We start from the raw sequence: 27,436 nt of genomic DNA, 5'->3' as shown, positions 1-27,436 counted from the left end.
CAAGTGTTCCTTCTAAAGCTCACGGCTGAACTTTGCATAAGGATTTGTGTGGCTGATGTGCAGCTTTGTCCACAATTATACATGGGAGAAACGGTAAGCTGTTTCCTCTGCCGAAGTTTTCTTTGCTGAAGAATATAGTGATCCTGCAACAGTGCTGTGTTTTTGAAGCCTAAGCAGTTGGATGTTGTTGCTGAAATTGTCCTCTGCCAAATGAAGACTAAATTGGATTTCTTGGTAGGCACTTGAGGTAGTCGTGTGTTAGGGTTGAACAGGGCACTTCACACATCTCTGGGCTGTTTGGCTTCTGTCTGTACACCCTGTAACTCATCACTTTCTTTTGTGCCTGAAAATGTCTCCTTTGTGACTGTAAAGGCTGAAGAATTTATACAGCTCATATGAAAGCTTTATTCTGCACATGCTGGTTAGACCTGAGAAGTGTATACTTAGCTGCTTAGCACTAACTAGTTCATCCTTGGATTTAAGCAAGTACCAAGCATTTGCTGTGCGTTTGAAATGCTGTCTTCAGCCAAGAGCTGATCATGCTCTCATCTGTAGAGGAGCAATCCAAAAAGGAGCAATGTCCTCGGAAGGGAACAACCATAAAGCAGTGCACACCCTCTGAGCCCAGTCCTCTGATTCACTGGCCAAAGGAATAGCTAGTTTTATTCTGAGCCAAGTGAAATTATTAGACACAGTCTTTATAAGACTGAATAAGTGGCTGGTTTGAAAATCACCTTGCTGGTGAGTGTTCCTGAGCCTGATATGGCACCAGACTGTCTAGATGGAAGGCAGCCTGAATCAGTGATATTAATTTTCTCTGGGCAGAGGAGCATTGCAGACCTCACCCTTCTGCAGGATGTAAAAGGACAAGGGTTCAATTGTGTAGCAGATGCTGAATCTCATTGCTCAGTGCACTACTGGAAAGCTGTTGAATACTACAGTAGAGCCAAATGCACCCCCCTAATCCTAGGAGAAAGCTGTCTTTTTGTGAACTTAAATGAGTGTTTGGTGCAGCCAACTGCTGCCTGGTGAAGTGCATTTGAATCCAAGTGGTAACCACTGGGTTGTGAATGTGGGTGATTTATTCCAGTTAACTGTTTTCCTGCTTTGCAGTGGGAGTGAGGAACCAAACAATTTCTTCTGTTCCCATGTGCAGTGCTGTGGGTCTGACAGCATGGAGAACCCCACTGGGTGGGCCAGCAGCAGTATCAGGGTGTGGGGTGCAGTGGTTGCAGACAAAGGTGTATCTACTGAGGCTGTCAGAGGTGCTGAGAGCAAAGCATGGGGCTCATGCTAGGTGATGGTTGACTTTCCCATTGTTGGTGGCTGTTTTTTGTTTTCCAGGTGTTTCTGTGACCTCAAGTAACACGGGTGTGCCTGATATCAGTGGTTTAGTCTATAACAAGACTCAGGTGAGCAATGCTGGACTCTCCTCCCCTCTGCTCTTGAGGCATGACCAATGGATCCCCTTGTGGAGGAGGCTAGGGTCATTCCCTAGCCAGTTGGTTCTCAGGGTCAACGGGCTGTGGCATTTCTTATGATGGCTGTTTGCTGTTGGAGAGGAGTCTCACCCTCTGTCCCACTGCTCCTGATGGCAGCTGTTGGCATAGGTGCGGGCACTCTATACTGCCTGTGCTGCCCCACATGTGCTGTGTCCTGGTTGCAAATGAAGTGTGATGGCACTATTGTTTTTGGACAAAATATCCCTCAAAGCAAGTGAGTCAAGAGGCTGGGTTGAGCTTTGGTCAGGGAGAGAAAAATCTTATTGCAAGTGGTTCTTCTGCTTTTGTAATTTCAGCCTGAGACCCCATAATGTGTCAAGGACTGATTTCAGGCAGCTGCTGCCATCCCATGTCCCACTGAATAAAAAGAGGTCAGGGAAAAAAGGAGCATAGTAGCTGTGGAAATAAAAATTAAATGTTGGAGTCATTAGTTCAGAAGAATGGATGAGAAAAGGAGCTGAAGCTCATCTGCTGAAGTGCTTGCAGGTGTAACTTGGCTTGCTCTGTGGCGGTTGATGAAAGTTTCAGGTGATGTGTGTTTGGGCCACTCTTGTTCTTGTTTGGTCACCATGGGGCTGCTCACACCAGTCTCTGATGCTGTCCCCCTCGCCTCCTGTACAGACATTTGATAAACAGGGATTCCATGCTGGCACACCACCTTCTTTTAGCCTCCCCTCTGCTCTCGGATCAACTGGGCTGAACCCTGGTGCTGCCCCAGGTTATGCTCCAGCCCCGTTTCTTCATATCCTCCCTGCACATCAGCAGCCTCATTCCCAGATGCTGCATCACCACCTTCAGCAAGATGGGCAGGTGAGTCAGCCCCTTCATCATCTTCAGTGTGCCTGAGGGCAGATTCCTAGCAAGGTCTTGGGGGTTTTTGCTTCCTTCTGGTTTTTGCTTTGCTCATTGGGAAAGGGCCTTGACAACAATTGTAGACTGACAGACTCAATGCTGTTGGCCAGCTTGGGGAGGGAATCTCATGATGTTCAACAAGGGGAAATGCCAAGTCCTGCCCCTGGGGAGAAACAACCCCATGCACCAGTATATGCTGGGAGCCAAAGCAGCTTGGCAGAATAGGCCCTGGGCATCCTGGTGGACACCAAGTTAACCATGAACCAGCACTATGCCCTTGCTGCAAAGGCATTCTGGGCTGCATTAGCAGGAGTGCTGCCAGAAGGTTAAGGGAGGTGATCCTTCCCCTCTGCTCAGCACTGGTGAGTCCCATGTCCAGTTCTGGGCTCCCCAGTACAAGACAAACATGGATGTATTGGAGAGTCCAACAAAGGGCCACAAGGATGATGAAAGGACTGGGTCATCTCTTATCCGTAAAGGCTGAGAGAGCTGGGACTGTTCATTCTGGAGAGGAAAAGGCTCAGGGGAGATCTCATCTACATATATATATATATAAGTACCTGAAGGGAAGGTGCAAAGAAGATGGAGCCAGGCTCTTTTCAGTGGTTCCCAGTGACAGGACCAGAGGCAATGGGCACAGGCTGAAACACAGGAGGTTCCTTCTGAACATCAGGAAACACTTTTTTATTGGGATGGTGACCAAGCACTGTCACGGGTTGCCCAGGGAGGTTGTGGAGTCTCCATCCTTGGAGCTGCCTGGACATAGGTCTGAACAACTAGCTCTAGGTGACCCTGCTTGAGCAGAAGGATTGGGCAAGAAACCTTGAGAGGTCCCTGCCAGCCTCAGCCAGGCTGTGATTCTGTGCCATCCTGATGTGGGGCATGGAGAGATGGGCTGTGAGGTGTGAAGCCCAGGCAAGTGTTAATGTCCCCTGGCTGTGGCAGGACAGCAAGATGTGAACACTTGTACTGTAATTCTGGGGGGGAAGTCATCCCCTTGCAGGTTGCATGTTGGTTCCAATTTCTGATTTGGTTTTACCAGCCCATGTGTTTCCTTACTATAAATGTTCCCCCCCAAAAAGTTCTGCCTTAGAATCAAGAAACATGAAATTGCTTCTCTTTCTTAATGTGTGTCATCTTTGGCTGGTGTACTACTTCTGTGCACCTTGGGAGAGTTCCTTTGTTGTCCCCAGTCCTGCTTCTCTTCTTCCTTGTCATTAAACCTGAGTGGGAGGTAGTGGGATGGTGGTCCCTGCTCTTCTGTTTGATTTCTCTTTGACTGTCCTGGATTGCAGGATGCAGAGATGTTGCAGAGCAGAAACAGATCCGTCCAGGGGGGAGCATTGCTGTGTTGGTGGAAGCTCCTCTGCTGTTGTATGGACAGGCTTGTCTTCCTAGAAGTGTTGGTGCTCATGTCTCCTTTCTTTCTGATTTCTAGGGTGGATCTGGCCAACGCAATCAACCCAGCACCATGCAGCAAAAGTCTCAGGCTACCAAAACCTATGGTACTTCTCCATACTGGACAAACTAAATCCAGAACTGGGGAGGGGGGAGAGAATGAAAGAAGAGGAGGGAAAAGAAAAAAAAAAAAAAAAGAGAAAAAGAAAAAGCGGACCCCTATTCCTAGAATTATTAGGAGAAATTACTGCTCAGACAAACATCTGTGTGGGGAGAATTACAGCCAGGCAGCCATTCTGTGTGACTTGCCTGCTTCCTCTTAAAGTTGCTGTTGTATGTAATATATTTATGTATGTATTTGTAAATGCAATAGAGGCTAAATGTGGTTTTCTGCATCTTGCAGCCTGTTTTATTTTCTTTGTAGGGAAATTTATTATGAGTTTCCCATCTGCATCAGACCATCCTTCCTTGTTTTTTTTAAGCTTTATAACTGTCAAAAAACAAACTGTGCTTTTTTTTTTTTTTTTTTTTTTTTTTTTGAGCTGGAGCTCATTTATTTAATGCAGTTCTAAATTCAGGCAAATAAGACCTGCTGTCCCTCCCTCCCCCCCCAAAAAAAAAGTAATCAAGATGTGTCCTGTTGGTTTGATTTTTGCCCTCAGCCCCCAATATAGCTGTTACTTGAAAGAGATAAAAAAGGGGCTGGGGAAAGGGAAAAAAAAAGTTTTGTGGGTCCTTTCTTTCATCTCCTCATTCCTTCCTGCTGTGGAAGATGAACTCTTGTGGGCAGTTTGTTCACTGTGGCCCTGAGCTGCACTCTCACCTTTTTATTTTTCACTTTTTTTTAATAATAAAGGACTTTTTTTTGTTTGTGGTTTTTGTTTGTGGGGTTTTTTTTTGGGGGGGGATGGTTGTGTGTTTTGGTATTGGGCTGGGGTTTTCTTGTTTCTCTAGCAAGAGACTTTGGATGGCTCAGTGGGTCCTGCAACTTCCATTCCATCATTAGAGGCAATAACTATGTAGCGGTTTCTTAAATAAAAGTATAAGCTCTGTCTTGTACCTCTTTTTGCCTTGAGCCACCCTGCCCAGAAAAGACATAGCTACTTGAAGGAAACTTCACCTGTCCCTCCCCACTTTTTTCTAAAACAAGACCCTGGAGGCAACTCCTGGTCCTTCTTCTCCTGTACCAGAGCAGTGAATGTTTTAGGAGTTTTATTTCTTTTTAACTCTCCCTCCAACTAATAAATATTTGAGCATATCACTAGTGTTTGCATTTTCAAAGGCCTCAAGCAGTTTTGCTTTTACAGCCTGTCCCTTTCTACCTCCTCCTCCTGGGAAGGTAAGAGCAAGAGATGGGTATGCAGGGGATGCTGAATACTGTGACAAAAGTGAGCACACCTTGGTACTGAAAGCTCATAGGCAGCTGCATTGGGTTGGGATCCTGGGCAGCACCCTGACTTCTGCCACAAGCATGTTCTGCATTTGCTGTGCTCTGTCTGAGGCCCTGTGGAGCAGCTGGGAATGGTAAGGAGGGAGCACAGCAGCACTGTCCTTCCTTGCTTTGCCCATGAAGTCCAGGGCCTCCATCAGGAGGAAGGTCTGTGGTGAGGTTTAATAAGGCAAAGTGCTCGATCCTGCACTGGGAATACAACAATCTGTTTCTGCAGGCTAGAGACTTACTGCCTCCCTTCCCCCTGCCCCTGGCAAGCCTAAACAGGATGTTTTCCCCTTATCATCAGCTCCAACAGGGCTCTTCTGCAGCAATTTCCTCTCTAAGTCTCTGTTCCACAGTCTGATGGTAGAACCAAGGTTACTCTGCTGCATTTGGCCATCAAGGAAATGGAGAAAAAAAACCCCAACCTGTCCAGTGCAGGGCAGTGTGGAGTGTTTGCCCTGGTTTTGGTACAACACCTTCTGCTAGATCAAGAAGCTACTGTCAGCTCAAGGCAGGCAGGAGCTACAAGCAGGCCTGATCCCAGTCAGAAGGCCCAGACAGCACCATCTCATTCCCCATCGTGGAGACTTCTCTAGGAAGTCAGCTCTGCAATACCATAACCATTCCTCCAGCATGGCTGTGAAGCAGAAACATTCAGGCCCCAAACACATTTGACTCGGCCGTTGCTGTACTGCAAACAATGTTGTATAGCAAATACAACACCTGTACACATGTCCTGCTAATTTCAGCACTGCAAAAACAGATACTTCTCCACTCTTGAGCCTGGAGGGAACAGCATGGGCCAGGCAGGGCAAGCACCCTGAAGGGGTGGTTGGCAGTGATTACTTCAATTCCTCTGCCAGTTTTCTGCATGAGGTCAAAGCACCTTGCCCCAGAAAACTGGCTACCAGCAGCACCCCAACCCCATGCCAGCACCACCTTTACTCCAAGTCCTTTCATCCTGCTGCAGTCATATGATACCATTAACAGTCTTCTCCCTGGTCTCCTCTTTGCTGACTTAACATGAATAAATAAATATAACAGCAAAGCTCATGGCTTTTTGCCAAAGTGCTTCTCCAAATCAGTTTGTTCTTTAAGGTATAGACAGCTGTCAGCAGCTTCAGTTTTCCAATAACCTTGTAGATATTTATGTATATGTATTGATACTGGAGCACCACTGAATTTGTGAACAGCTGTTATTCAAAGCTTTAAGTAACCCATGCAAATAAACCAACTCAACAGGGAAGTAACAGTACTGGCATATTTTCATTTTACATTTTTATTAATAGATGTGCAGAAAAGACAAAACTACTGAAGGGGAAGACAACACAAAAATGCATCAGTTAATTGTTTCTGGTAAATTATACTGAAGAAAAAAAGGAAACCATCTGGGATTTCAGCTAAGAAAACTACTAAGAAATGTAGTGTACCCTGCTGGTTTCAGAATGGTTGAAAACTGCATTTGAAAGGGCAGGTAGTTGCAAATGTAAACACTAATATCAGCTGAGATGAGAAAAAGGTTAAGAAAAAAACCAGAATACAAAGATCAGGTAAACATTTTTCCACAATTTCTTAAATAGGTAAAAAAAACCCCAAAAACCAAAACCAAACACAATACCCTCATTTCAGTTTATATCTCAAAAAATGAAACCAGCAAGTCAACAAGCAATGACACTGCACAGGACAGCGGGGAAGAGAAATTAGTTTGGTTATGGTCAGAGCTCTCAAAATAGGTTGCTTTTTGTCTTTCAAAAGGTTAACATGAGATAATGCATCTTACAACACCAAGCTTGAAAATACAACTCACTGGAGAGCATACAGTGAACAGTGAAGACAATCAAAAATACAAGGGAAATCCTGAAAGATGCAGTATCATTTCAAACCAAGTCAGCACAGCCAGTGTTGCCATGCTCTGTTCCTTCATGCCCCCAACAGCCCCTCAAAGCTGGAAACTGATGTTCCTGGCCCAGTGTGGCCTTGAGACCAGTCTTGCATCGAGTGCCAAAGGCCCATTTGCCAACACTGGCACCACCCTCCCAGGGCTGGTGTGAAGCTGGGAGCTGAGGGGGGGCCCTGCTGCTGGCTCCAAAAAGCACCAGGGGCTGTTAGTCCTTGATGGAAGGCTGACCTGAAAGAGCCCTTGTGGGACACTTCAGGAGGGTTCCAGCTGCCTCCCCAGGTAAAAAGCAAGCAGGAGGGCAGGTCATCACAGAACACACTGGGGACAAGGTATTACCACTTGGGCTGCCTTCATTCTGCTGAGGGCACACTAGCACAAGCTGGGGCAGAGGGACAGGGACTGTCCTTGCTGCAGCAAACCCCAGCCAAGTAACACTGATAACTTCAAACAGAGCCCCACAGGCCTTCCTCCCCTACCCGAGGGCTGCCTTCCCCTCCTCTCCCTCCAGGCAACACACTTTAAGCTTGCTCACTCTCATCTTGCTCCTTGCTTCCCACCAAGCTGATCACAGAACAAAATTTACTCCCACCAAAGTACCTCTTGAGGGACTGCAGCTGGTGATGTATCATTAAAACCACCAAGCTATACCAAATGCCTGAGCCTGCAGTTCTTATCAGGGTGACTGCCTGACTGCCTCTTGTGAGAACAGAGGGTCTCACCCAAGCAGGGCCAGCACCTCTGATCTGCTCCTGGGGCTGCCAGGGCTCAGCGCAGAAGGGCAGGGCTGGCTGCCAATCCATGTGAAAGGTGAATTCAGGGCACTGCACTACAGCTGAACAAGAGCACACTGCAACGGGGTGAGGGTGCTGAGGGCCTTAAGCTCTGCCAAGAGCTCCCAAAATCATGCAAGAGGCTGAGCTCAGGGCATCAGCCTGAAAGCACTGTGTACCCTTCTCTTTGTGGGGCTGCACACATCCACCTGTACCCCAGCCAAGCAGGAGAGAGCCCAGCACCCATCCATCTCTCTGCCCTATGTCCCAGAAGCCACTGCAGGCACAGGAACAGCCTGGCTGCCCCAGGGAGTTTTATCTTCTGCCACCCCCACAGAGCTACAGCAGAGCTGCATTTACCAACAGATGACCTACATAAGCAACAGAAAGAAGGCTCAGGCCATCACTGGACTTGGGCTGCAGGAAGCAAGGGCTACTAGCAAGCACTGGAGAAGGAGACTCTCCCACTGCCAAAAAGAAGTTCAGGATGAATGCTGGCCCACTGGGCAGTGGGATACACTTCTGTTTTCCTCCCTCAGTAGAGGGGCAGCTGACAGCAGATCCCAGAAGAATGGCTAAATTAAACTTTTTCAATCCAAACCTAGTCTGAAAAAAATAATGCAACCCAGGGCTCAGTTGTAGAGACGTGAAGTGTTAAGTGTTTATTTTAGTGTTTATTTTATCACAAGCCTTTTTCAGAGACAAAGCTGATTGTGCCCTCTGGGGATCCAGGGGCCAGCTATTTCCTAATTTGATCAGGCTAAGCAGATTCCTGTACCTTTCAGTAACATCCCATCAAGCTCAACACACAGTAGCTTTACACTTTCCACCCCACACCTTATAAAGGAAAAGCCACCACCACAAGGCTAAACAAATGTACACACACTATTATTGTTAATGGAGAAGCTAAACCCTGGCAATTTTCTTTGTGTGGATTTTTTTCTTCCCAGTAAATGCAGTACTTGAGGTCCTGAAAATTCATCTTCCAATGGGTTTATTCCAGCTTTAAATACATTAAACATCTCAATGCAAGACTGTATTTAATTCAAGAATCTAAACACAAGCAAACCTGTTTCACTGTGAGCATTTTGTAGAAGTGAAAAAGGGAATTTCTTTTTAAAAAAGAAATCATAATACAGTGATGAAAGGGTTAAGAATGCAAGAATTCAGACATTCTGTGGAGGGTCTCTAAGAGGTCCATATAAAAGGAGCAAACAGATCCATACAACAGGAGACAGCAGGAGACAGTTTTTTTGATCCCCCCCTCCCACCACTACTTTTTTGCTGGACTGCTGCTAGGTTACCACTGCTCCCTTCTGGCCTGAGTTGACAGGGCAGTACAGGGGCATAGAGGGAGCAGGTCACGACTCCTCATTGCCAGAATCATCATCATCGTAACAGTCGGCATCCTCTTCCTCCTCGTCTTCGTCATCAATGTCATCATCGTACAAGTCGTCATAAAGCAAATCTGAACTGTTGTCATTGGAAGGCACTTTAGTTTTGATGCAGTACTCTGCCAGTGTAGTGGGGACCTTCACGCCATCCTTCTCTGCCTCAGCTTTGGTAGCCAAAACCTGTTTCCTGTGGGGAGGAGGACACAGCAACATGAGCAGGGCCATGTGCTGGAAGCAGTGTAGCTCAACTCCTCACCTCCCAACCAGCCCCTGCCCAGCCCTCCTGGCAGCTCAGTCAGGTGAGCTGATGTTTGGCTGAAGCACCACAAGCATCACTAGAAACAGATTTAGTCCCTGCATCCCCAGGCTTGGGAGCACTCCAAGGGTGTTTGCAGCACACACACTCTCAGCAACATATGAAATCAATTATTATACAGGACTCTGCATTAGAGATCTGCCAGAACTCAAAGCAAAATCCATTACATTTGTTACAGAAGGGATAGTCACAGATTTCCTAAGATGACTTAGGAAATGCCATCCAGAGATGCTATCCACAGCCACCCTCCACCACTGCTAACTCTACCCCAACATGCTCAAAACTCTAATTCCCACAAGCATTTGTCAGCTCTGAGCTCCCACTGGAGGGTAAGAGCATGTGGCTGCACTCTGAGATGCAGCTGTAACCCCAACACTGAGGATAGCAGGAAACAAGTGTTTCCCTGTGGATATTCTCAGTTCAGTCAGAGAGAAAAGAGAGAGAATTCTTCCAGGCCTAGCCTGGGAAAGTTAGGAGAAGGAATGAAAACAATTATTATCTCTCTTTCTGTTCATGTTGTTTATAGATATGTTCTACCACAGTGTGCTATTCATAGTGCACCAATGGTGTGAAAGGTTTTCACTTTGAGACCAATCATATTTCACCTTAGCGATCCTGGCTATAAAAAAGGAACACTACTTCCTAATAAAGATTATTCTTTGCCTTCTGAACACCATGGAGTCTATTCATTCGGTCCCTGTCTCAACAGCGTCATTTCCCTTTGCTCCAGGATGGGCTCTGGCTGGTGCCTCTCAGCAGTACTTGAGCTGTGAACTGTTGCTGCCTCCCAGCAGGGAGAGGAGCAGATGGCAGCCTGTTCCTTTACTCCCACCCACATGTCCAGTCTGCCATACTCTGTTTATGGAGTACATCCAGCTGAAGCCAATGCAGCTGGAGGGGACTAAAATAACCTCCCAGCAAGGCTCTTTGCACAGCCCAGGACAGTGACTGACTGCTCTGCGTAGCTCCAACCAGGGGTATATCCAGCTAGCAGTCAAGGTATATGTGGTCTTGCCCCAGGCAAGTGTGACAGCCGTCCCACTGCAGTATGGGCTGCCCATTTCCACTCCACAGCAATCTTGGCTCAAGTTTACATCACCTCCCTACAGCACCTGATGAACCATGAATTTCTCAGAAAAGGGCAGTCAAGACTAAACAACGCTTCCAGCTAATCAAACCCAGCTGTGCAAGCACTTGCCAAATCCTACTGATATTCCTTCAAATTGGAGGGACAAGATTATGATTCATAAGTGCATTAAGCACAGAATTAGTACCATGAAGGCAGTTTGAATCACATCTCAAGCAATGCAAGCAGTTCTCAAAGGTACACAGGGACTTAGACTAGAATTTACTAGCAGCCAATAGGTTTTGCAGAGCATCGTGCCAGATTAGCCTGAAAAAGAACAATACAAAGACAGAAGTTTGCACCATTTCTGTCCAGAAGAATGAACTTGGAATAAAGCTGTAAAATTCATTTTGAAAGGAGTAACCACAGCAAGAAGCTGGTTTCAGCAAATTCTGAAATCAGCCTGTTTCATAGGATAAAAAGCAGGAGGCCAGCATCACACACAGCAAAGCTTACCTTATGATTTCAGCGTACTCCTTGTCTTTTCCTTTACTGTCCCTCCATTTCCTGAACATGACTGATGCATCCACGTTGGCAGGAGAGAATGTGTTGGGCTCATTAAGCAAAGAGATTACACTCAGTAAGATAGTCCTGAAACAGGTAATCACGACAGCAGAGTCAGAGCTAACACATTCACGGATTCTGGATGCTGACAACTTCTTTAGGTGATGCATCAGAAACATGTTTAAAGACAAAACTTATGAATAATTAAGGATATCTAAGTGTAGTGGGTTGATGTTGGCTGGATGCTAGGCACCCACCAAAGCTGCTCTCACTCCCCTCTGCAACTGTACAAGGGAGAGAAAATATAATGAAGGGTTCATGGGTTAAGATAACAGCAGGGAGAGATCACTCACCAAATATCATCACGGGTGAAACAGACTTGAATTGGGGATATTAATTGAATTTATTACTAACAAAATGAGAGCAAGATAATGAGAAGTAAAATAAGACCTTAAAAACCACCTTCCCTCCATCCACCCTCCTTCCCAGTTCTACCTCCTCCCCCCAGCAGCACAGGGAGATGGGAATGGGGGTTATGGTCAGTTCATCACTCATTGTTTCTGCCACTGCTCAGGGACAGGAGTCCTTCCCCTGCTCCAACATGGAGTCCCTCCCACAGGAGACAGTAATCTACAAACTTTTCCAACATGAGTCCATCCCACAGACAGTTCTCCAGTTCCAGTGTGGGTCCCTTTCCATGGGGTGCAGTCATTCAGGCACCGCTTGCTCCAATGTGGCTCCTCCATGGGATCACAAGTCCTACCAGGAAACCTGCTCCAACATGGGCTCCTCTCTCCATGGCTTTGCAGGTCCCTACCAGTAACCTGCTCCAGCGCAGACCTCCCACAGGTTCACAGCCCCCTCTCAGGCATCCCTCCGCTCCAGCATGGGGTCCTCCATGGTGGAGGGGGACAGCTGCTTCATCATGGTCTTCACCATGGGCTGCAGGGGATTCTCGGCTCTGGTGTCTGAAGCACCTCCTGCCCCCCTTCTCCACTGACCTTGGTGTCTGCAGATCTGCTCCTCTGATGTTCTCACCCCGCTCTGGCTGCAATTACAACTGCGTAGCCACTTTTTTTTTTCTTCTTAAATATGTTATCACAGAGGTGTTACCATCATTTCTGATTGGCACAGCCTTGGCCAGCAGTGGGTCCATCCTGGAGCCGGCTGGTGTTGGCTCTGATGGACATGGGGGAAGCTTCTGGCAGCTTCTCACAGAAGCCATCCCTTGTAGCCCCCCTGATGTCAAAACCTGGCCACGCAAACCCAATACACTAAGGACTGATGCCATTGGGGTTTTGCATTTTTTTTCCTATGTTTTATATATTCTTCACACATATATTTGTAGCTCTATAGTCTATTGTATTAGTGACTAGTTTTCCCAGTACTTTTCCATGGCCTTTCCCTAGGCAGAAAGACAAAACAAATTCCAGAGCTCTAAGCCCCGGGAGGTACAAGGCCCCAATGCTATCTTGGTTCTTTCTGGGAACCAAGGTTGGGAACAACTCTTCGAGATACATTTCATGGACAAAGTACAACTAGTACTGAATGGGGAACTCCAGAGAAGGGGCTTGATCTGGGGGAAATTGCATCACCACTTGTCCTCCTAATTGGTGCTTTTTATCAATTATGCTAATTTTCCTATAAGAATGTACTCACCTCTGTGGGGGGTGGGTTTTTGTGGACATCTTTCCATAACTGCCTCTGGAAGCCTTCAAATAAAGATCCCCCTTTATATTACCTCCTTACTAAAATTATCTCGAGTTTCATTTCCAGGTTGGGAAAAAGGCAACAGGACAATAGTTGAAGTAAGAGCAAATACTTATGAACTTCAGACCTTGGTGATCAGCATAGGGAAGATGACACAATACAAACCTCAAAGACTTAACCTGATGACAGACTATTGTTATGTGTATATGGGATAATTCGTGCAGATAAAAATTGTCATATATATTTTATATATGTATTGGTAAGAAATACCCTTATAAAAAGATTTTTAAGCGCACAAGTCAGTGTCGGGGATTGCATCACAGTGTCGAAACCACCTGGATGAGAGGAAGGAGAACTTCATTTACAAACGACTGAATGTGTCCATCCCGGAGATGGGTCGTTCCTCAAGGTGATCCGAGGAGCCCAGATGATGGATGAATACGTGATAAATATCTAAGATTGAGATAGCTGGAGCCATCAGTGAGATACATCTCAATACTGGATTCCAGAATGCAATCATGGATGTTCATCACTCCCCGGACATGGTTTTGTTCAGTTCGTGCAGAGAAAGAACTCCACATGAATATGTGAAATTCTGAAAGGAAGAAAAGGGACTCTGCCTCGGGCAGGAAAAATCATATAAAAACCACTCGGGCAGGACAGTCGGTGTGAAACATAGGGGACCCTATGCTGTAGCGGTCAGACCTGTGTCTCACCCAGCGCTGATACCCGGGCTCGGCACTGAACCTTTTTGATTAGATTGTGGCTTTTCCTTTTTTTCCCTAAATTTATACTTTGATAATTTAATAAATTTTCCTTAATTAATAAATTGGAGCATTCATTTATAACAATCTTGGTGACCCCAACATGATCTGATTTGGGGGTCCGGGGACCCCCCTCTTTGGTCCGGGCGGTGCCCTACTGATTTCGGTGGCCGGACAGGATTGGGAAATCCTGCAGAATCAATCAGATTTCAAACTCAGAGCCAGAGCCACTATCAAAAAGGGGGATAAAACGGGCCCAGAGCTCTCGGGAACTCAGAGCAGAATCTCCAAGGCTGCAGTTAATTTTTTCCCTCCTAAAATCTACGTGCACGAAGAATCCACACGGGAAAAGGGCCGTAAGTATCGCGTGGTTGAGTGAGGTGTGTTTGAGTGCATGTGTGAGACGTGACACTGTCACGAGGAGAGTGCAGACCCCAGGATCGCAGTTCCACTCTTCTGCGAGGAAAGTGGTCGGTCGCGGGGGAAGCGTATGAAACCGGGAAAACTCATCTCACGCGTAAAGCCTGCAACTTGGGGAGTTCAGGGGTTCAATCACGAGCAGATTGAAAAGGGAAGGTACATTCTCGGGTGTGTGAGAGCTGGTAAACCTCTTCGGTCCAGGACTTTGGAAGTCCGGGGAAAAGGTAAGAGAGCTCACTATCAGCCATAGGTCCACAGATCGGTTCGCTGTGCGACTGATAGGCTGGTAACATTTAATCGGAATAGGCTAAAACCACGGTACCGACTGGGATTGCTTTAAGGACTTCCTTCGAGGAATTAAGGTAAGAAGGCTTGTTAAGAAATGGGACAGAAAAAGAGTAAAATTTAGGGGAAAACCCAGGGTAAACCTGGTAAAGGGCAACAGGATTGCTTGCCCGAAATCCCAAGGGGGATCCCATTGGGACGGATGTTAGAACATTGGGAAGACTGCCCTGAGAGACGGAGGAAATCTAAGGAAAAAATGATTCATTATTGTGTGGAGGTATGGGGGAACATGGAAATTGGGAAATATCAATTCTGGCCTATATTTGGCACGTTTGATTCAAGGATGTGTCAAGCATTATCTGATTGTATATATGAAGAAAGTGGGCCGGAAAGTGAGGAGAGAGACTATGCCAGATTGTGGGAATATGCCAGTGTGAGGCTATTCCTGGTCCGAACTCATGGCAGTAAGGTAAACCAGGGGGAGACCTGGGAGCCCTTGGACAACCTTCCACCCCCGTACCTGAATCCTCCTCCCCAGGCTCAGGCCCCCGTGCCCGCACCGGCGGGGCACCCGCCTCAACCTGCACAGGCACAGGCACTGCCACGTAACATACAGCCTTCGTCTCCGGTGGTGATGGACCCACTGGGTCCCTCCCAGCCCCCACGTACGCCACAACAGGCAGACGATCCCGGGCACACACCTCCTGCCGGGGAAACTGCTTCTCCTCCAGCTAGCAGAACACGGCGCAAGACGCAGAGAGAAAACCATGATGATAGCGAGGAGGAAGGGGACAAACCCAGTCTTTACCCTCTAAGAGAAGTACCAACTGCTCCCGGAATCTTTGGGTACATAAATGTGCCAATCAATACGGGGGATGTAAGAGCTTTCAAAAAGGAAATGGGGAAATTAATGAATGATCCTCTAGGGGTGGCAGAGAGGCTGGATGAATTTTTGTGGAATAGCATCTATTCATATGATGACACCAGCACCATTCTGAGGTTGTTATTCAACTCTGAGGAACGGGACATGATATGGCAGGCTGCAATAAAAGATTGGGAACACAGGAACCCCCAGGGAGGGAGTGATGCTGAGAAATGGCCTGAACAGAGGCCATCGTGGAACACCCAGGCAGAGGAGGATCGGCTTAAAATGATAGGATTAAGGAACATGGTAATACAGGGAATCTGAGGGGCAGTACCAAAGGCACAGAACATTAGTAAAGCATTGGGGGAATGGCAGGGGAGGGATGAAACACCCACCAAATGGTTGGAAAGACTGAGAAAGAGCCTCCAAATGTATTCAGGCACCGACCCTAATTCGCCTGTCGGGGGTATTCTGTTGAAAACACAATTTGTTGCTAAATCATGGGAAGACATACGGAAAAAGCTAGAAAAAATAGAGAATTTGCAAGAGAAAAGCCTCCAAGAATTACTAAGGGAGGCACAGAAGGTTTACATGAGAAGGGATGATGAAAAACAAAAAGCACAGGCAAGGGTACTGGTGGCGGCAGTAAGGGAAGCGCAAAAACAGGAGCGGATACAAAACCCCGGAAAGCCGGCACAAACACAACGGCTTCAGGGAAAACCGAATCCCTCTCAGAAGAAAGGCATAAACAAACAGGTAAGCAGCCCTGAGTGCTTTTACTGTAAACAGAAAGGGCACTTCAAAAGGGAATGCAAGAAGAGAATGAAGGATGAACAGATCTTCCAGGAGGATTAGAGGAGTCAGGGGCTTTATAATTTGGGGTCCAGAACACCTGGAGAGCCCTTGATAAAATTAAGAATTGGACCCCAAAAGCAAGAATTGGTGTTTTTGTGTTGCATCCTGGGGTTCGAGTTTAGATTAGGGTTTTTAATTTATGTTAGATAGGTCAAGTTCTGTAATCCCGCGCACCCCCCGTATTTCCCCTCCCTGCGGTTGTTTGCTCCTAGCTGCGTGCTATTGGAGCTTACCCCAATCACTCAGACAGACACTCCCCATCCTTGCCAGAGAGTTCCCCGCCAATCTCCCTGATGCCGCATCCCTACTAGCCCTGGGACCCAGGAACCGCCCGAGTGCCGTCTTGATTGGTTGATGTTGCTGGCGTCACCACCATGGCAGCCGCCCCTATTGGACGGCAGGCCGTGGATCCTCTCGCCCTGCCCCTACATAAAATCCTACCATGCCGGCACCCAGGCGCCATTTTCTCCCATGCGAGTGCCAGGAGCAGTTGCGTCTTTCCATCGAACCGCGCCACGTGACCAATAAACCGTTCCAGCCTAGCATGGAGTAAATGGAAAATTCCTTACTTCTTTGCCGGATCCCTAGCGCACGGTAACAGCGACTGGCCAGCCCACGCGCCCGGGACACGGTAGCTGTGTCTGGGAACCCGCAGCAGAAAACCCCGGCAGCACGTGGAAGCTACGCCACAGCCGGGCTCCCAGGAGCTGCGTGCAGCCTGGGAGAACAAAAGCAAACACCGCATTTTTGGTCGATTCAGGCGCAGAAAGAACTACAGTTCAGCGACTGCCACCCAGATGTACTAAAAGCAAGGATTCAATGGTGGTCATTGGGGCTAAAGGGGAACCCTTTAAGGTACCAGTTTTAAAGAATGTGGAAATAGAATCAGAAAATAAGTTTTGTCTGGGGAACATATTACTGGTAGAAGAAGCAGATTATAATTTGCTGGGGAGGGATTTAATGGTAGTTCTAGGGATAAGCCTGATAGCACAGGACTCCCAGCTCATGGTAAGTTTATATAAATTAACCGCTGAGGATGAGAATGAGATAAATCCTAAAGTGGTAGCACACTCAGGAGGAGGCGGGGAGGTTAAACATGGAGCCAATTCACATCAAGATCAAGAGACTGGAGGATCCAATCAGGATTAAACAGTACCCCATTCCCATGGAAGGCAAGAAGGGACTAAAAGCCTGTAATAGAAGATCTAATAAAGAAAGGCACATTGGAACTGTGCATGTCAAGACATAACATTCCTATCTTGGCAGTACAGAAGGCGGATGGTAGTTACAGGCTGGTGCAAGATTTGAGGGCGGTAAATCAAAGGACAAAAACCTTGTTTCCTACAGTCTCGAACCCTTACACACTATTGAATAACATATCCCCAGCGGATTCCTGGTACAGTGTAATAGATTTAAAGGATGACTTTTGGACTTGCCCGCTAGCCCAGGAAAGTCGGGACTATTTTGCATTTCAATGGGAAGATCCGGACACAAATAGAAAGCAACAACTAGGGTGGACATCCTTGCCTCAGGGCTTTGTAGACTCACCAAACCTATTTGGACAAGCCCTTGAAAAACTCTTAAGTGAGTTTGTGCCAATTGAAGGGACCAAATTACTACAATATGTAGATGACTTATTGGTAGCCGGACCCAGGGAGGAGGACATGCGGGCAGGTACCATAGAACTATTAAACTTTTTTGGGGAAAAAGGGTTGAAGGTCTCAAAATCCAAATTACAGTTCACAAAGCCTGAGGTCAAGTACCTAAGGCATTAGTTAACAAAAGGTAAGAAGACGTTAGATCCGGACAGGATAACAGGTATCATTACCTTACCCCCTCAACGAACAAAAAAGGAGGTCAAGCAGCTGCTGGGGCTTCTAGGGTATTGCAGGCAATGGATCAAGGGATACAGCAAGAAGGTAAGGTTTCTTTATAAAAAGCTTACCATGGATAAGCTAAAGTGGACAGAGGAGGATGAGGAGGCTTTCAAAGAATTAAAAGAAACCCTTGTGGCAGCTCCGGTGTTGAGCCTCCCTGATGTAAAGAAACCTTTTCAGCTGTTCATGGACGCCAGTAATCACACTGCCCATGGGGTTTTAACCCAGAATTGGGCAGGGGCCAAGAAGCCGGTGGGGTATGTATCAAAACTTTTAGATCCTGTAAGCAGGGGGTGGCCCACTTGCTTACAAGCAATTGTAGCAGTGGCAGTATTGGTAGAGGAGGCTAAGAAGGTGACCTTCGGGGCACCGCTGGTAGCTTACATCCCACACAGTGTAAGGAGCATTCTGCAGCAAAAGGCTGACAAGTGGCTGACTGATGCCAGGCTCCTAAAATATGAGGCTATATTAATCCACTCCCGGGATTTGGAATTGCGAACTACCTCAGCACAAAATCCCACACAATTCCTGTTTGAGGAAGCCGAAGGAGTGCTTTCCCATGACTGTGCAGAAGTTGTGGAGCTGCAGACCAAAAAAAGGCCAGATTTAGAAGAAGAATTAGAAGAAGGCGAAAAATGGTTTGTGGATGGTTCTGCAAGGGTCATAGATGTGAAAAGGAAATCAGGTTATGCGGTAGTGGATGGCAAAACCGGGGAGGTAGTGGAATCAGGACCCCTGAATGCCGGATGGTCAGCACAAGCTTGTGAGTTGTACGCCGTATTGAGGGCCCTGTGAAAATTAGAAAGGAAAAAAGGAACAATTTTTACAGATTCAAAATATGCATTTGGGGTGGTACACACATTCAGAAAGATTTGGGAAGAAAGAGGGTTACTCAATACTCAGGGAAAGGGGCTAGTGCATGAAGAAATAATCAGGCAAATCTTAAAAGCTATAAGGGGGCCAGAGGCAATTGCCATAGTCCACGTGAAAGGGCACCAGACAGGAATGCAGTTCAGGACCCAAGGGAACAATTTAGCAGACAAAGAGGCCAAGAGTGCGGCTCTGATGAAGGTAAGTACCCCAGGAATCTAGGAAGGGAAGGTTCAGGAATATCCCCCACACCCTTCCCCGAAAGAAATTGAGGGGTACGAAAAGATAGGAGGCCATCTAGAAGGAGGTAAGCGGAAATTGCCAGACAGGAGGGAGCTATTGTCTAAAGACTACACCAGAAAAATCCTGGGGAGATTACAAACAAACACACTGGGGAGCCCAGGCCCTGGTAGAGCAATTCCTGAGATTCTCCGGGTGTAAGGGGATTTATGAATTGGCAAAACAAGAGGTGCAGGAGTGTATGATTTGTCAAAAGATTAATCTGGCAAAAACACAGCAAGTGGCACTCGGAAGTTGCTCAGTGGCATACCAGCCTTTTGAAAGGATTCAGGTAGATTTTACCAATCTGCCTAAGGTGGGAAGATATATATTTTTATTGGTAATAGTGGACAAACTAACCCACTGGGTAGAAGCCCTCCCGAGCTCTCGGGTGACGGCTCAGATAGTATCAAAATTTCTACCAGAAGAAATCATACCCCAGTATGGGTTAGTAAAATACATAGATTCGGACCAAGGGACACACTTCACCTTAAAAATTATGAGACAACTAGCCGACGCTCTGGGGATCCGGTGGGAATACCACACCCCGTGGCATCCTCAGAGCTCTGAACAAGTTGAAAAGATGAATCAAACATTAAAGGCTCAATTAGCAAAATTGATTTTGGAAACAAAGATGTCCTGGTTAAAGTGCCTCCCCTTAGCCTTGCCATATCCGGACCATGCCTTACTCCGAGACCAGACTGTCACCAGATGACACAAGCAAAAACGACGCACCACAGCCTTGGTCACGATGAAGAGACTAATTTATTTTTTCTGACTCCAATCTTTTATAGTTCTCAAAAGATGCCAGTGGATTGGAGGGTGAACGTGCCACCTCTCCAACGACACTGGACAAACTACCTGTACATCAAATTTCTCCGCCTCTATGAAAGAATGCAAAACAATAGGTTGTTTACAGAAAGTTGTGTGAGAAAGTTCTCTACAAGAATGTAAACTCAGAAGGCTTTAGAAAACTCTTGATAACCAGGGCGACACCAGACTATCACCTTTCGAAATGCTGTACGGTATGCTATACGAACATGGTATGCCAGTAGGGCATCCGAGGATAGAAGATGGACAGATACAGCCATATCTCATAGCCATAAGTAAGAATCTGCAGGAATTGTAGAAGCAGGGAATAATAACACAAGGTACCCCTTTAGGTTTTTCCATACATAAAGTACAACCTGGGGACAAAGTGCTCATAAAAACGTGGAAAGAAGCCCCACTGACACCTCACTGGGAAGGCCCTTTTCTTGTCCTCTTAACCACAGATACAGCAATACGAACAGCAGAAAAGGGTTGGACACACACGTCCCGAGTGAAGAAGGTCGAGCACCGGGAAGAGACAGCAGAGTGGAAAGTCACCTCTCCCCCTGGGGATCTGAAGATAACCTTGTGTCGGCCAAGTAAATGACTGATAGGGATCTGATAAGGTGCACTGAACCTGATTGTGAATGTTATCCATTTGTACATTTCGAATGTGAGTATTGTAATGAGGTTTGGATCACACACTGTAGAAGGGGATATTGGCCAAAGGGTTTATGTGATAAGTGCCTAGAAGGGGAACTGTGCCTGACTAGCCGTATCTTAGAGCTTGTCACGAGCCTAGGAATAATCGAAGTGGACTCTGAGATCTAGTTTCATTTGTTTCAAAACAGGCTAAAGGGAAAATTGAGATCAAAAGTTCAAATCATTACTGTTGAGTGCCGGAGGTTAAATAAAGTACCCTGCAGTGCAGATACAGTTAAACTATCAAGGTGGGGCATCTTTAAACGGAGGTATGCAGCTTGGTCCAGGTATGACACCACAGAAGACTATTCTTGCTGCTGAGAAGATGGCTTACCTTGCCGCTGGTGGCAACCCAGTGGGCGCAGGCAAGGGCAGAGGAATAATAATAATCATGGGGATCCTGATCAACCTGAGTCTATCAATGTGCCTCAAGACCAGTACGCATTTGAATAACTCGCCCAGCACAGAGGTGTGAGGCCCTGGCGACGGGTGCGGGCACTGCATACAGACTGTCCGGAGAGGACAAGGGGAATTGGAGGCTCTGATATCCCCAGCCCCAAAGAACTGCGGCAAGGGTAAGATAAATGGACACCGTCCCATAAACGGCACCCAGCAGGGGATATGCAGGCTAAAAGAAAGAATAAGGTGTTACTCACAAAGGGCGATCCCTAAGGATGGGCAGTCAGAGCACAAAGTACATAAAAGAAATGTTGAACAGATATCTGTCCCAATCTGTGATAAATGTAACCACACAGTATGGATTGGGGGAAGGATGAAGTCAGTGTTTGTAGCATACTTTCAGACTAACCCACTGTGTTATGACAATAACCAGTTGGGAATGTGTGTTATGAGTGGAAAGACATACTGGGTCAGGAAGAACTTAAAATATGAGACGAAGATGTCCCTCAAAAATGAGCCAGTTATCCTGGACCTTTTAGAGGATCAAGATGACCGGGTTTGTTTGCAATATGACAGGATGTTCTGCTTTTCAAAGAACAAAGAAGGAGTGGACCTAGAAAGCAAAATGAAACAGGTATCACAGGAACTAAAAAGACAGGAGGCAGAGATGAGAAAAAGAAGGATGGAGCAAGAAAGGCTGAGAACCCTAAGCAAGCAATAGGATCAGCTTGAAAAACAATATACCAATTGGGGTTTACCTGCCTCAGATCAAAACCTATTTGTGGATCTGATGCAAGAAATTGCAACAGAATTGGGGTTGTCCAATTGCTGGATCTGTGGAGGGCTCAAGTCTGCAGAGAAGTGGCCTTGGAAAAGCGAGAGCTTAGCTCCAGAGCAACTCCTGAAATGGGATAATGCTAAAACCTTGAGGATAATTCAGAGACCTGAGGGATGGGTTTTAGACAAAAGAGTAATTGGGACATTTTGCATTAGCAGGGAGGGAAAGGAATACACTGAAATGGTGGGATACACTCTGTGTGTGTCCACTCTAACAGTAAATTCCTTTAACAAAAGCAGAATCTAGCAGCCAGAAAACCCTACAGGGTACTGGAGCCGGGAAAAAGGCGCTAAATGCGAATGGAGTGAAAAAATTGGACTCTGCTGGAACAAAGGCTCTGGAGCTAACCCTTACCAATCCTTAGATGAATTGAGAGGATTCTGGACTGAACCCGAAAACACAAAGGTCAGGTAGAAAGCCCTGAATGGTTTATATTGGATTTGTGGGAAGAAAGCATACAGCGAACTACCTCAGCGGTGGAGAGGGTCATGCACTATGGGATTGATCAGACCTGTTTTCTTTACCCTACCTCGATCAGAACTCAGCTCACTAGGCCCCCCCTTATATGAAACTTCGAGCAGAAGGAGAACAGAAGTGAAAAAGAAATTCCATATTTTTGGTGGGGGCCAGACTTGGGGTGAGGAGGAGTGATCCGCAGAAAGAATAATAGAGTATTATAGTCCTGCAACATGGGCCCAGGATGGAAGCTGGGGGTATAGGACCCTGATTTATCTGTTAAACCGACTAATAAGACTTCAGGCAGTGGTAGAGATTGTCTCTAACCACACCTCAGATGCCCTCGAGCTGCTGTCTAAACAACACTCCCAAATGAAGGCCTTCATGTATCAGTACAGAATAGCCCTAGACTATTTACTAGCAGAGGAGGGAGGGGTCTGTGGGAAGTTTAATGAATCAGAATGTTGTATAGAGATTAACGACTATGGAGAAACCATCAGAGGCCTGGCGACAGAAATTAAAAGGGTAGCACACGTCCCAGTACAAAAATGGAACTCCATACTCCAAGCATCCTGGTGGGATCATCTGTTTGATGGAGCATAGTAGAAAAAGGTAATATTTTTCATATTGTGTTCAATAGCTGAGATCATATTCCTACCCTGCCTGATACCATGTTTTATCAGGTTAATACACACAGTAGTGCAGGGTATGCAGGTAGCTGCCATGCCCACAGACCCAGAATGTGCTATGGGAAAAACAAATCAGGTATCAAAAATAATAAAATTAGGGGAGGAAAATCTACACCATAAGGCAGCAGATGCTTTGGCCAGATTTGAAGAGCAGATAAAGGGAGAAGGGGATGTCTACAAATTGTACCAGGGAATTCCAAGAGAAGAGTAGGATAATGAGCCTTGAGGGAACTAAGAGGTTTCTTTCCTTCTTTTAAAGAACTAGGAAATGAGATGGTAGTATAGGGTAGAAGTAAAATCACATGTAATCATGTAGAAAGTTTAGAAAGCATGGCTTAATATGTTTATGTAGAAGGGGAGGGATTGTTATGTGTATATGGGATAATTCGTGCAGATAAAAATGGTCATATATATTTTATATATGTATTGGTAAAAGGGATTGCATCACAGTGTCGAAACCACCTGGACAAGAGGAAAGAGAACTTCATTTACAAACGAATGAACGTGGCCATCCCGGAGATGGGTCGTTCCTCAAGGTGATCCGAGGAACCCAGAGGATGAATACGTGATAAATATCTAAGATTGAGATAGCTGGAGCCATAGGTGAGGATTCCAGAATGCGATCATGGATGTTCATCACTCCCCGGACATGGTTTTTCTCGTTGAAGAGAAAGAACTCCACATGAATATGTGAAATTCTGAAAGGAAGAAAAGGGACTCTGCCTCGGGCAGGAAAAATCATATAAAAACCACTCGGGCAGGATAGTCGGTGTGAAACATAGGGGACCCTATGCTGTAGCGGTCAGACCTGTGTCTCACCCAGCGCTGATACCCGGGCTCGGCACTGAACCTTTTTGATTAGATTGTGGCTTTTCCTTTTTTCCCCTAAATTTATACTTTGATAATTTAATAAATTTTCCTTAATTAATAAATTGGAGCATTCATTTATAACACTATCATGTCTGTACACATTTGTGACAGGGCAGCAGGTAAAGCTTGCATCAGACCAGAATTCAGTTTATACATACCATCCATAGATGGTGCAGGGTTGGAAACCTGCTTAGTGAGCCTGTTCTTCATGACATTCAGCCTCACAGCAGAAAGCCAGGCTCTTTGCTTACCCTGACCGATACAACCCAAGGCCATCAGATGAGGCTGCATTGCCTTCCCTATCCCACAGTGTATTAAGAGGTTGGAGCTGTGGCCAGGTCTCCCTTCTCCTCAGCCTGTGAGCCAAGACTGCTGTAGCAGTACTTGAAAAATATCTGCACTGTCTTCCCCTTGCTGTACTCAACACTCAGGCAAGCCGCCAAGGGCCCAGCAAGATTGAACTGCTGGTACTCGCAAAGCCAGCATGGGCCAGTCATGTAACCCCTGGCAGACAGCCTTCCTGGATTTCTAGCAGCAGCCCAGAGCTAGCCAGCTGCCCTGCTCTGCTGACATTTATCAGGGACAAACACCACCTCCCTCTGCTGGCCAGACCCTTTTGCATTTCCTACAACTCTTTGCACTTCAGAGATTCAGCCCTTTGTTCCTCACATAGTGTCACAACCAGCACAAAACTCAACAGCAAATCCCATCAGGCAGCTCTACACACCTGGCCACCTGGCTGTAGCTACCACTGCAATAGCTTCCTGTGTCTGAGGTGGTCCTGCTTTGAACAGCTTTTAATTTAAATGAAAGGGAAGAACAAGAGACAAGGAAATAAGTCTTGAAATACAGCAGTACATAACAACTGCTTTGCAGAACATGATTAAAGGAGACTACAGCCCCAACTGTACTTGAATTGATTTAGAGGCATATTCAGAGCAATGCATGCTGAGCATATCTACAAGCATATTGTTATAAATGACAATATAGTATTGGCTTTCGCATTTATGTATTAGCTTTTGCATATTATTATTAATCACAAAGATTTTTATATGGTACAATTTATATTTCCTTTTAACTGCTTTTTGGTATAGTATAATCTGTCAGTTCAAGTATGCACCATATAGCTTATATAAATAGTAGTGTGATAAATATATCTTAGACCGTAGCATAATATTAAAATAGAGACTATGTGATGTTAAAATGCCTTTTCACGTAACTAACTCAGAGAATGGTGTAAGATAATTAAGTGGTTCCCTACATTTTGTGGACTATCTTATCTGAAGGATAAGATAACAAGGACAAAAACCAGAACACCAAGGGAAGAATTTATTGACTCTTCATTATCAAGGAGTGTAAAAACAGCAGGATGGAATCACGTGAAGAAATAAAATATATTGATTTAATCTACAGGATGACATGAAGACAAGTCAAAGGTTATGTCCTGGTTTGGAATGGGAGGAAATTCAGGGAAGTGATGCAAAGCTTTTTGTGTAACTGCCAGTCTGTTGAACCACTGAGAAGCTGGACACGCCTCTGTGAAACACACATGTTAAGGATGAAAAACCTGGGAACTGTCTCTTTCCCTTCTGGTCAGGAGCAAGGTAACATGGCTGGGTGGGCCCCGTCCTGGGCCGGGCCCACCAGCCCTGCTGCAGGGCTGGGCTCCCTTTCCACGGGTCGCCTGCTGGCTCCCTTTCCCTCCCCCCATCTGCTCCCGGGCAGGGAGAAGGGGAAGCCGCAGGCCAATTGGAGCCGGCCTTGCTAACATCTAGCTGCTTGTTACAACTCCCCAGCCCAGGACCCAGCCGCACCCACTCCGCCCCGGGTCGGTGCCGGGATTTTACCGCCATGGAAATTTGGAAATTTCCCGCAACCATCAGGCAGGGGGAAAGAGAAGGCCTGGCTACCAAGCCACCTGGCCACCTCCCCCAGCTGCCATCTAGAATACTCAGCTCGACCGGGGGTCAGGTGACCATTTGAAGAGCCCAGGCGTGATGTTAATCCTTTCAGTGCTTCAGTCCTCCCTCAAGTGAGAGAAAAGAACAAATGCAAGCATGTAAAGGAACAACATGAAGACATCGAGGTCAGTGAGGAAGATGTTAAGTCCCAGATGGGAGGGGTGAGGAGATGCTTTTTTTTGGAGCTGAAATCCTCTTGTAAGCTATGGAGAAAGGACTCTTATAATGCATGAGAGTATGGGGAGATGAAAGTGTTCAAATTGATATCGAGCAAAAGCCTCCATGCTATAATAAGCAGATGTTGAAATAGCTGTGATCCCATGAGAAGACTTGTAATGAACAGTTTCCACGTGTTCCCCAGAGACACGGGCAGGGACTTCCTAGTTCCCATGGCAACACTAAAAAAACTACTAACTCTAGCTAAGTACCGATATTGAAATGCTAATTAGCTAATTGCTCTGTTTGTTTTCTCTAAACTACCTGGAGATAACTGGCCTCCCACCCCTCCACACTGCCATTCTGGGACTAACATGCAAATAAAAACCCCTTAGGATCATGGGAGTATTTTTAGGAGATTAAAAGGACTATAAATCAAAAACTGAACACAGTAGAGGAGTCTAGACAAATGCCCTAGCTGAGGAAGAGGGAAACACATCCCCTGATTGACTTTTACCCATCGCTATCACCTAAGAAAGAACAGACTATGTTAGGCTGTGAGAAGCAGGGAGACAGAGAGAGAGGGAGAGAGCCCTGGTGCTGCCACCACGGAAAGAGCAGGGACAGCTGTTGTTCTGGACTTCAGTGACAGACTCTGCAAGCCTCCTTCCATTCGGCCACCTGGGAAAGCTACAACCGCGGGGACGAGCTCCATGTCGAGCCCCCTGCCCAGCTAATCTTTTTAATAAAGAGCTCAACATTAATAAAGGCATTAGCCCTGTTCATTTCAGACTGAACAGAGGAAGAGACAAGAGTAGTCCTGTGCCTCCAGGAGAGGAAGAAGATTTCTGTTCCCAGGTATGATAAGTTGGAAAGGACTCTTTGTTCATCATTAAGGAAATCGCAAGACAGAAAGGAGAAGACTTGTGTAGATAACAGAAAAACGCAAGACAGAAACTAGATAGTGTGTTGATTACTTAAGCTGATTGTGCAACTAGAACTTAGGCGCATATAACATATAACCTTATATGGAAAGGATCATTACAGGGCCGTGAACTTTCACCGAGGAGGAAGAGAGGAGCCTTCCTCAAACGACCACCAGAGAGTAGAAGAAGACCCCCTAGCAACAGAGGGCGCAAGTGCAGAGTACACCCAGAAATACCACGGACACGGAAGAAGAAAGAGTATATAAGATACAATTTACTGGAAACAGCAATGAGATTAGAAAAGAACAATAACAGCAACAATATAAATAACAAAAGTGTACAAAAGGGAGGGTGATTCACATGCAAAAATGCTCACCATGAATCCTGGGGAACAACAAAGAAATGGTGGGTGGGTTTCCCCCTCCTGCCACACCAGTTTTCTCCACTGGAAGCCCCACCCTTCTCAGAAGCCAGAGAGTACCCTAGCCCCACACTGGCAATGATGTG

The 27,436-nt window shown here is 46.3% G+C and overlaps 2 protein-coding genes across 2 annotated transcripts in view; one reads left to right on the top strand and one right to left on the bottom strand.

The window, feature by feature from the left end:
- LOC128822745 (ubiquitin-associated protein 2-like) overlaps positions 1-3,922 on the top strand; it is a 197,181-nt gene extending 193,259 nt beyond the window's left edge. Inside the window, exons 25-27 of the mRNA XM_054004556.1 lie at positions 1,345-1,412; positions 2,124-2,312; positions 3,793-3,922. Of these exons, the coding sequence (XP_053860531.1) occupies positions 1,345-1,412; positions 2,124-2,312; positions 3,793-3,885 (350 nt within the window). The 3' untranslated portion in view covers positions 3,886-3,922. The remainder of the gene's footprint in view (positions 1-1,344; positions 1,413-2,123; positions 2,313-3,792) is intronic.
- A 2,534-nt stretch (positions 3,923-6,456) lies between these two features.
- Positions 6,457-27,436, bottom strand: part of LOC128822743 (ubiquitin-conjugating enzyme E2 R2) — a 134,979-nt gene continuing 113,999 nt past the window's right edge. The window contains exons 4-5 of the mRNA XM_054004555.1: positions 11,150-11,284; positions 6,457-9,438 (exon numbers count right to left, since the gene is read on the bottom strand). Coding sequence (XP_053860530.1) covers positions 9,219-9,438; positions 11,150-11,284 — 355 coding nt within the window. The 3' untranslated portion in view covers positions 6,457-9,218. The remainder of the gene's footprint in view (positions 9,439-11,149; positions 11,285-27,436) is intronic.

Source organism: Vidua macroura (genome assembly GCF_024509145.1).
Source record: "Vidua macroura isolate BioBank_ID:100142 chromosome W unlocalized genomic scaffold, ASM2450914v1 whyW_random_scaffold_38, whole genome shotgun sequence".
NCBI lineage: Eukaryota > Metazoa > Chordata > Aves > Passeriformes > Viduidae > Vidua > Vidua macroura.
Note: the sequence above shows the minus strand (reverse complement) of the source record. Positions and strands in the feature narration are given on the sequence as shown.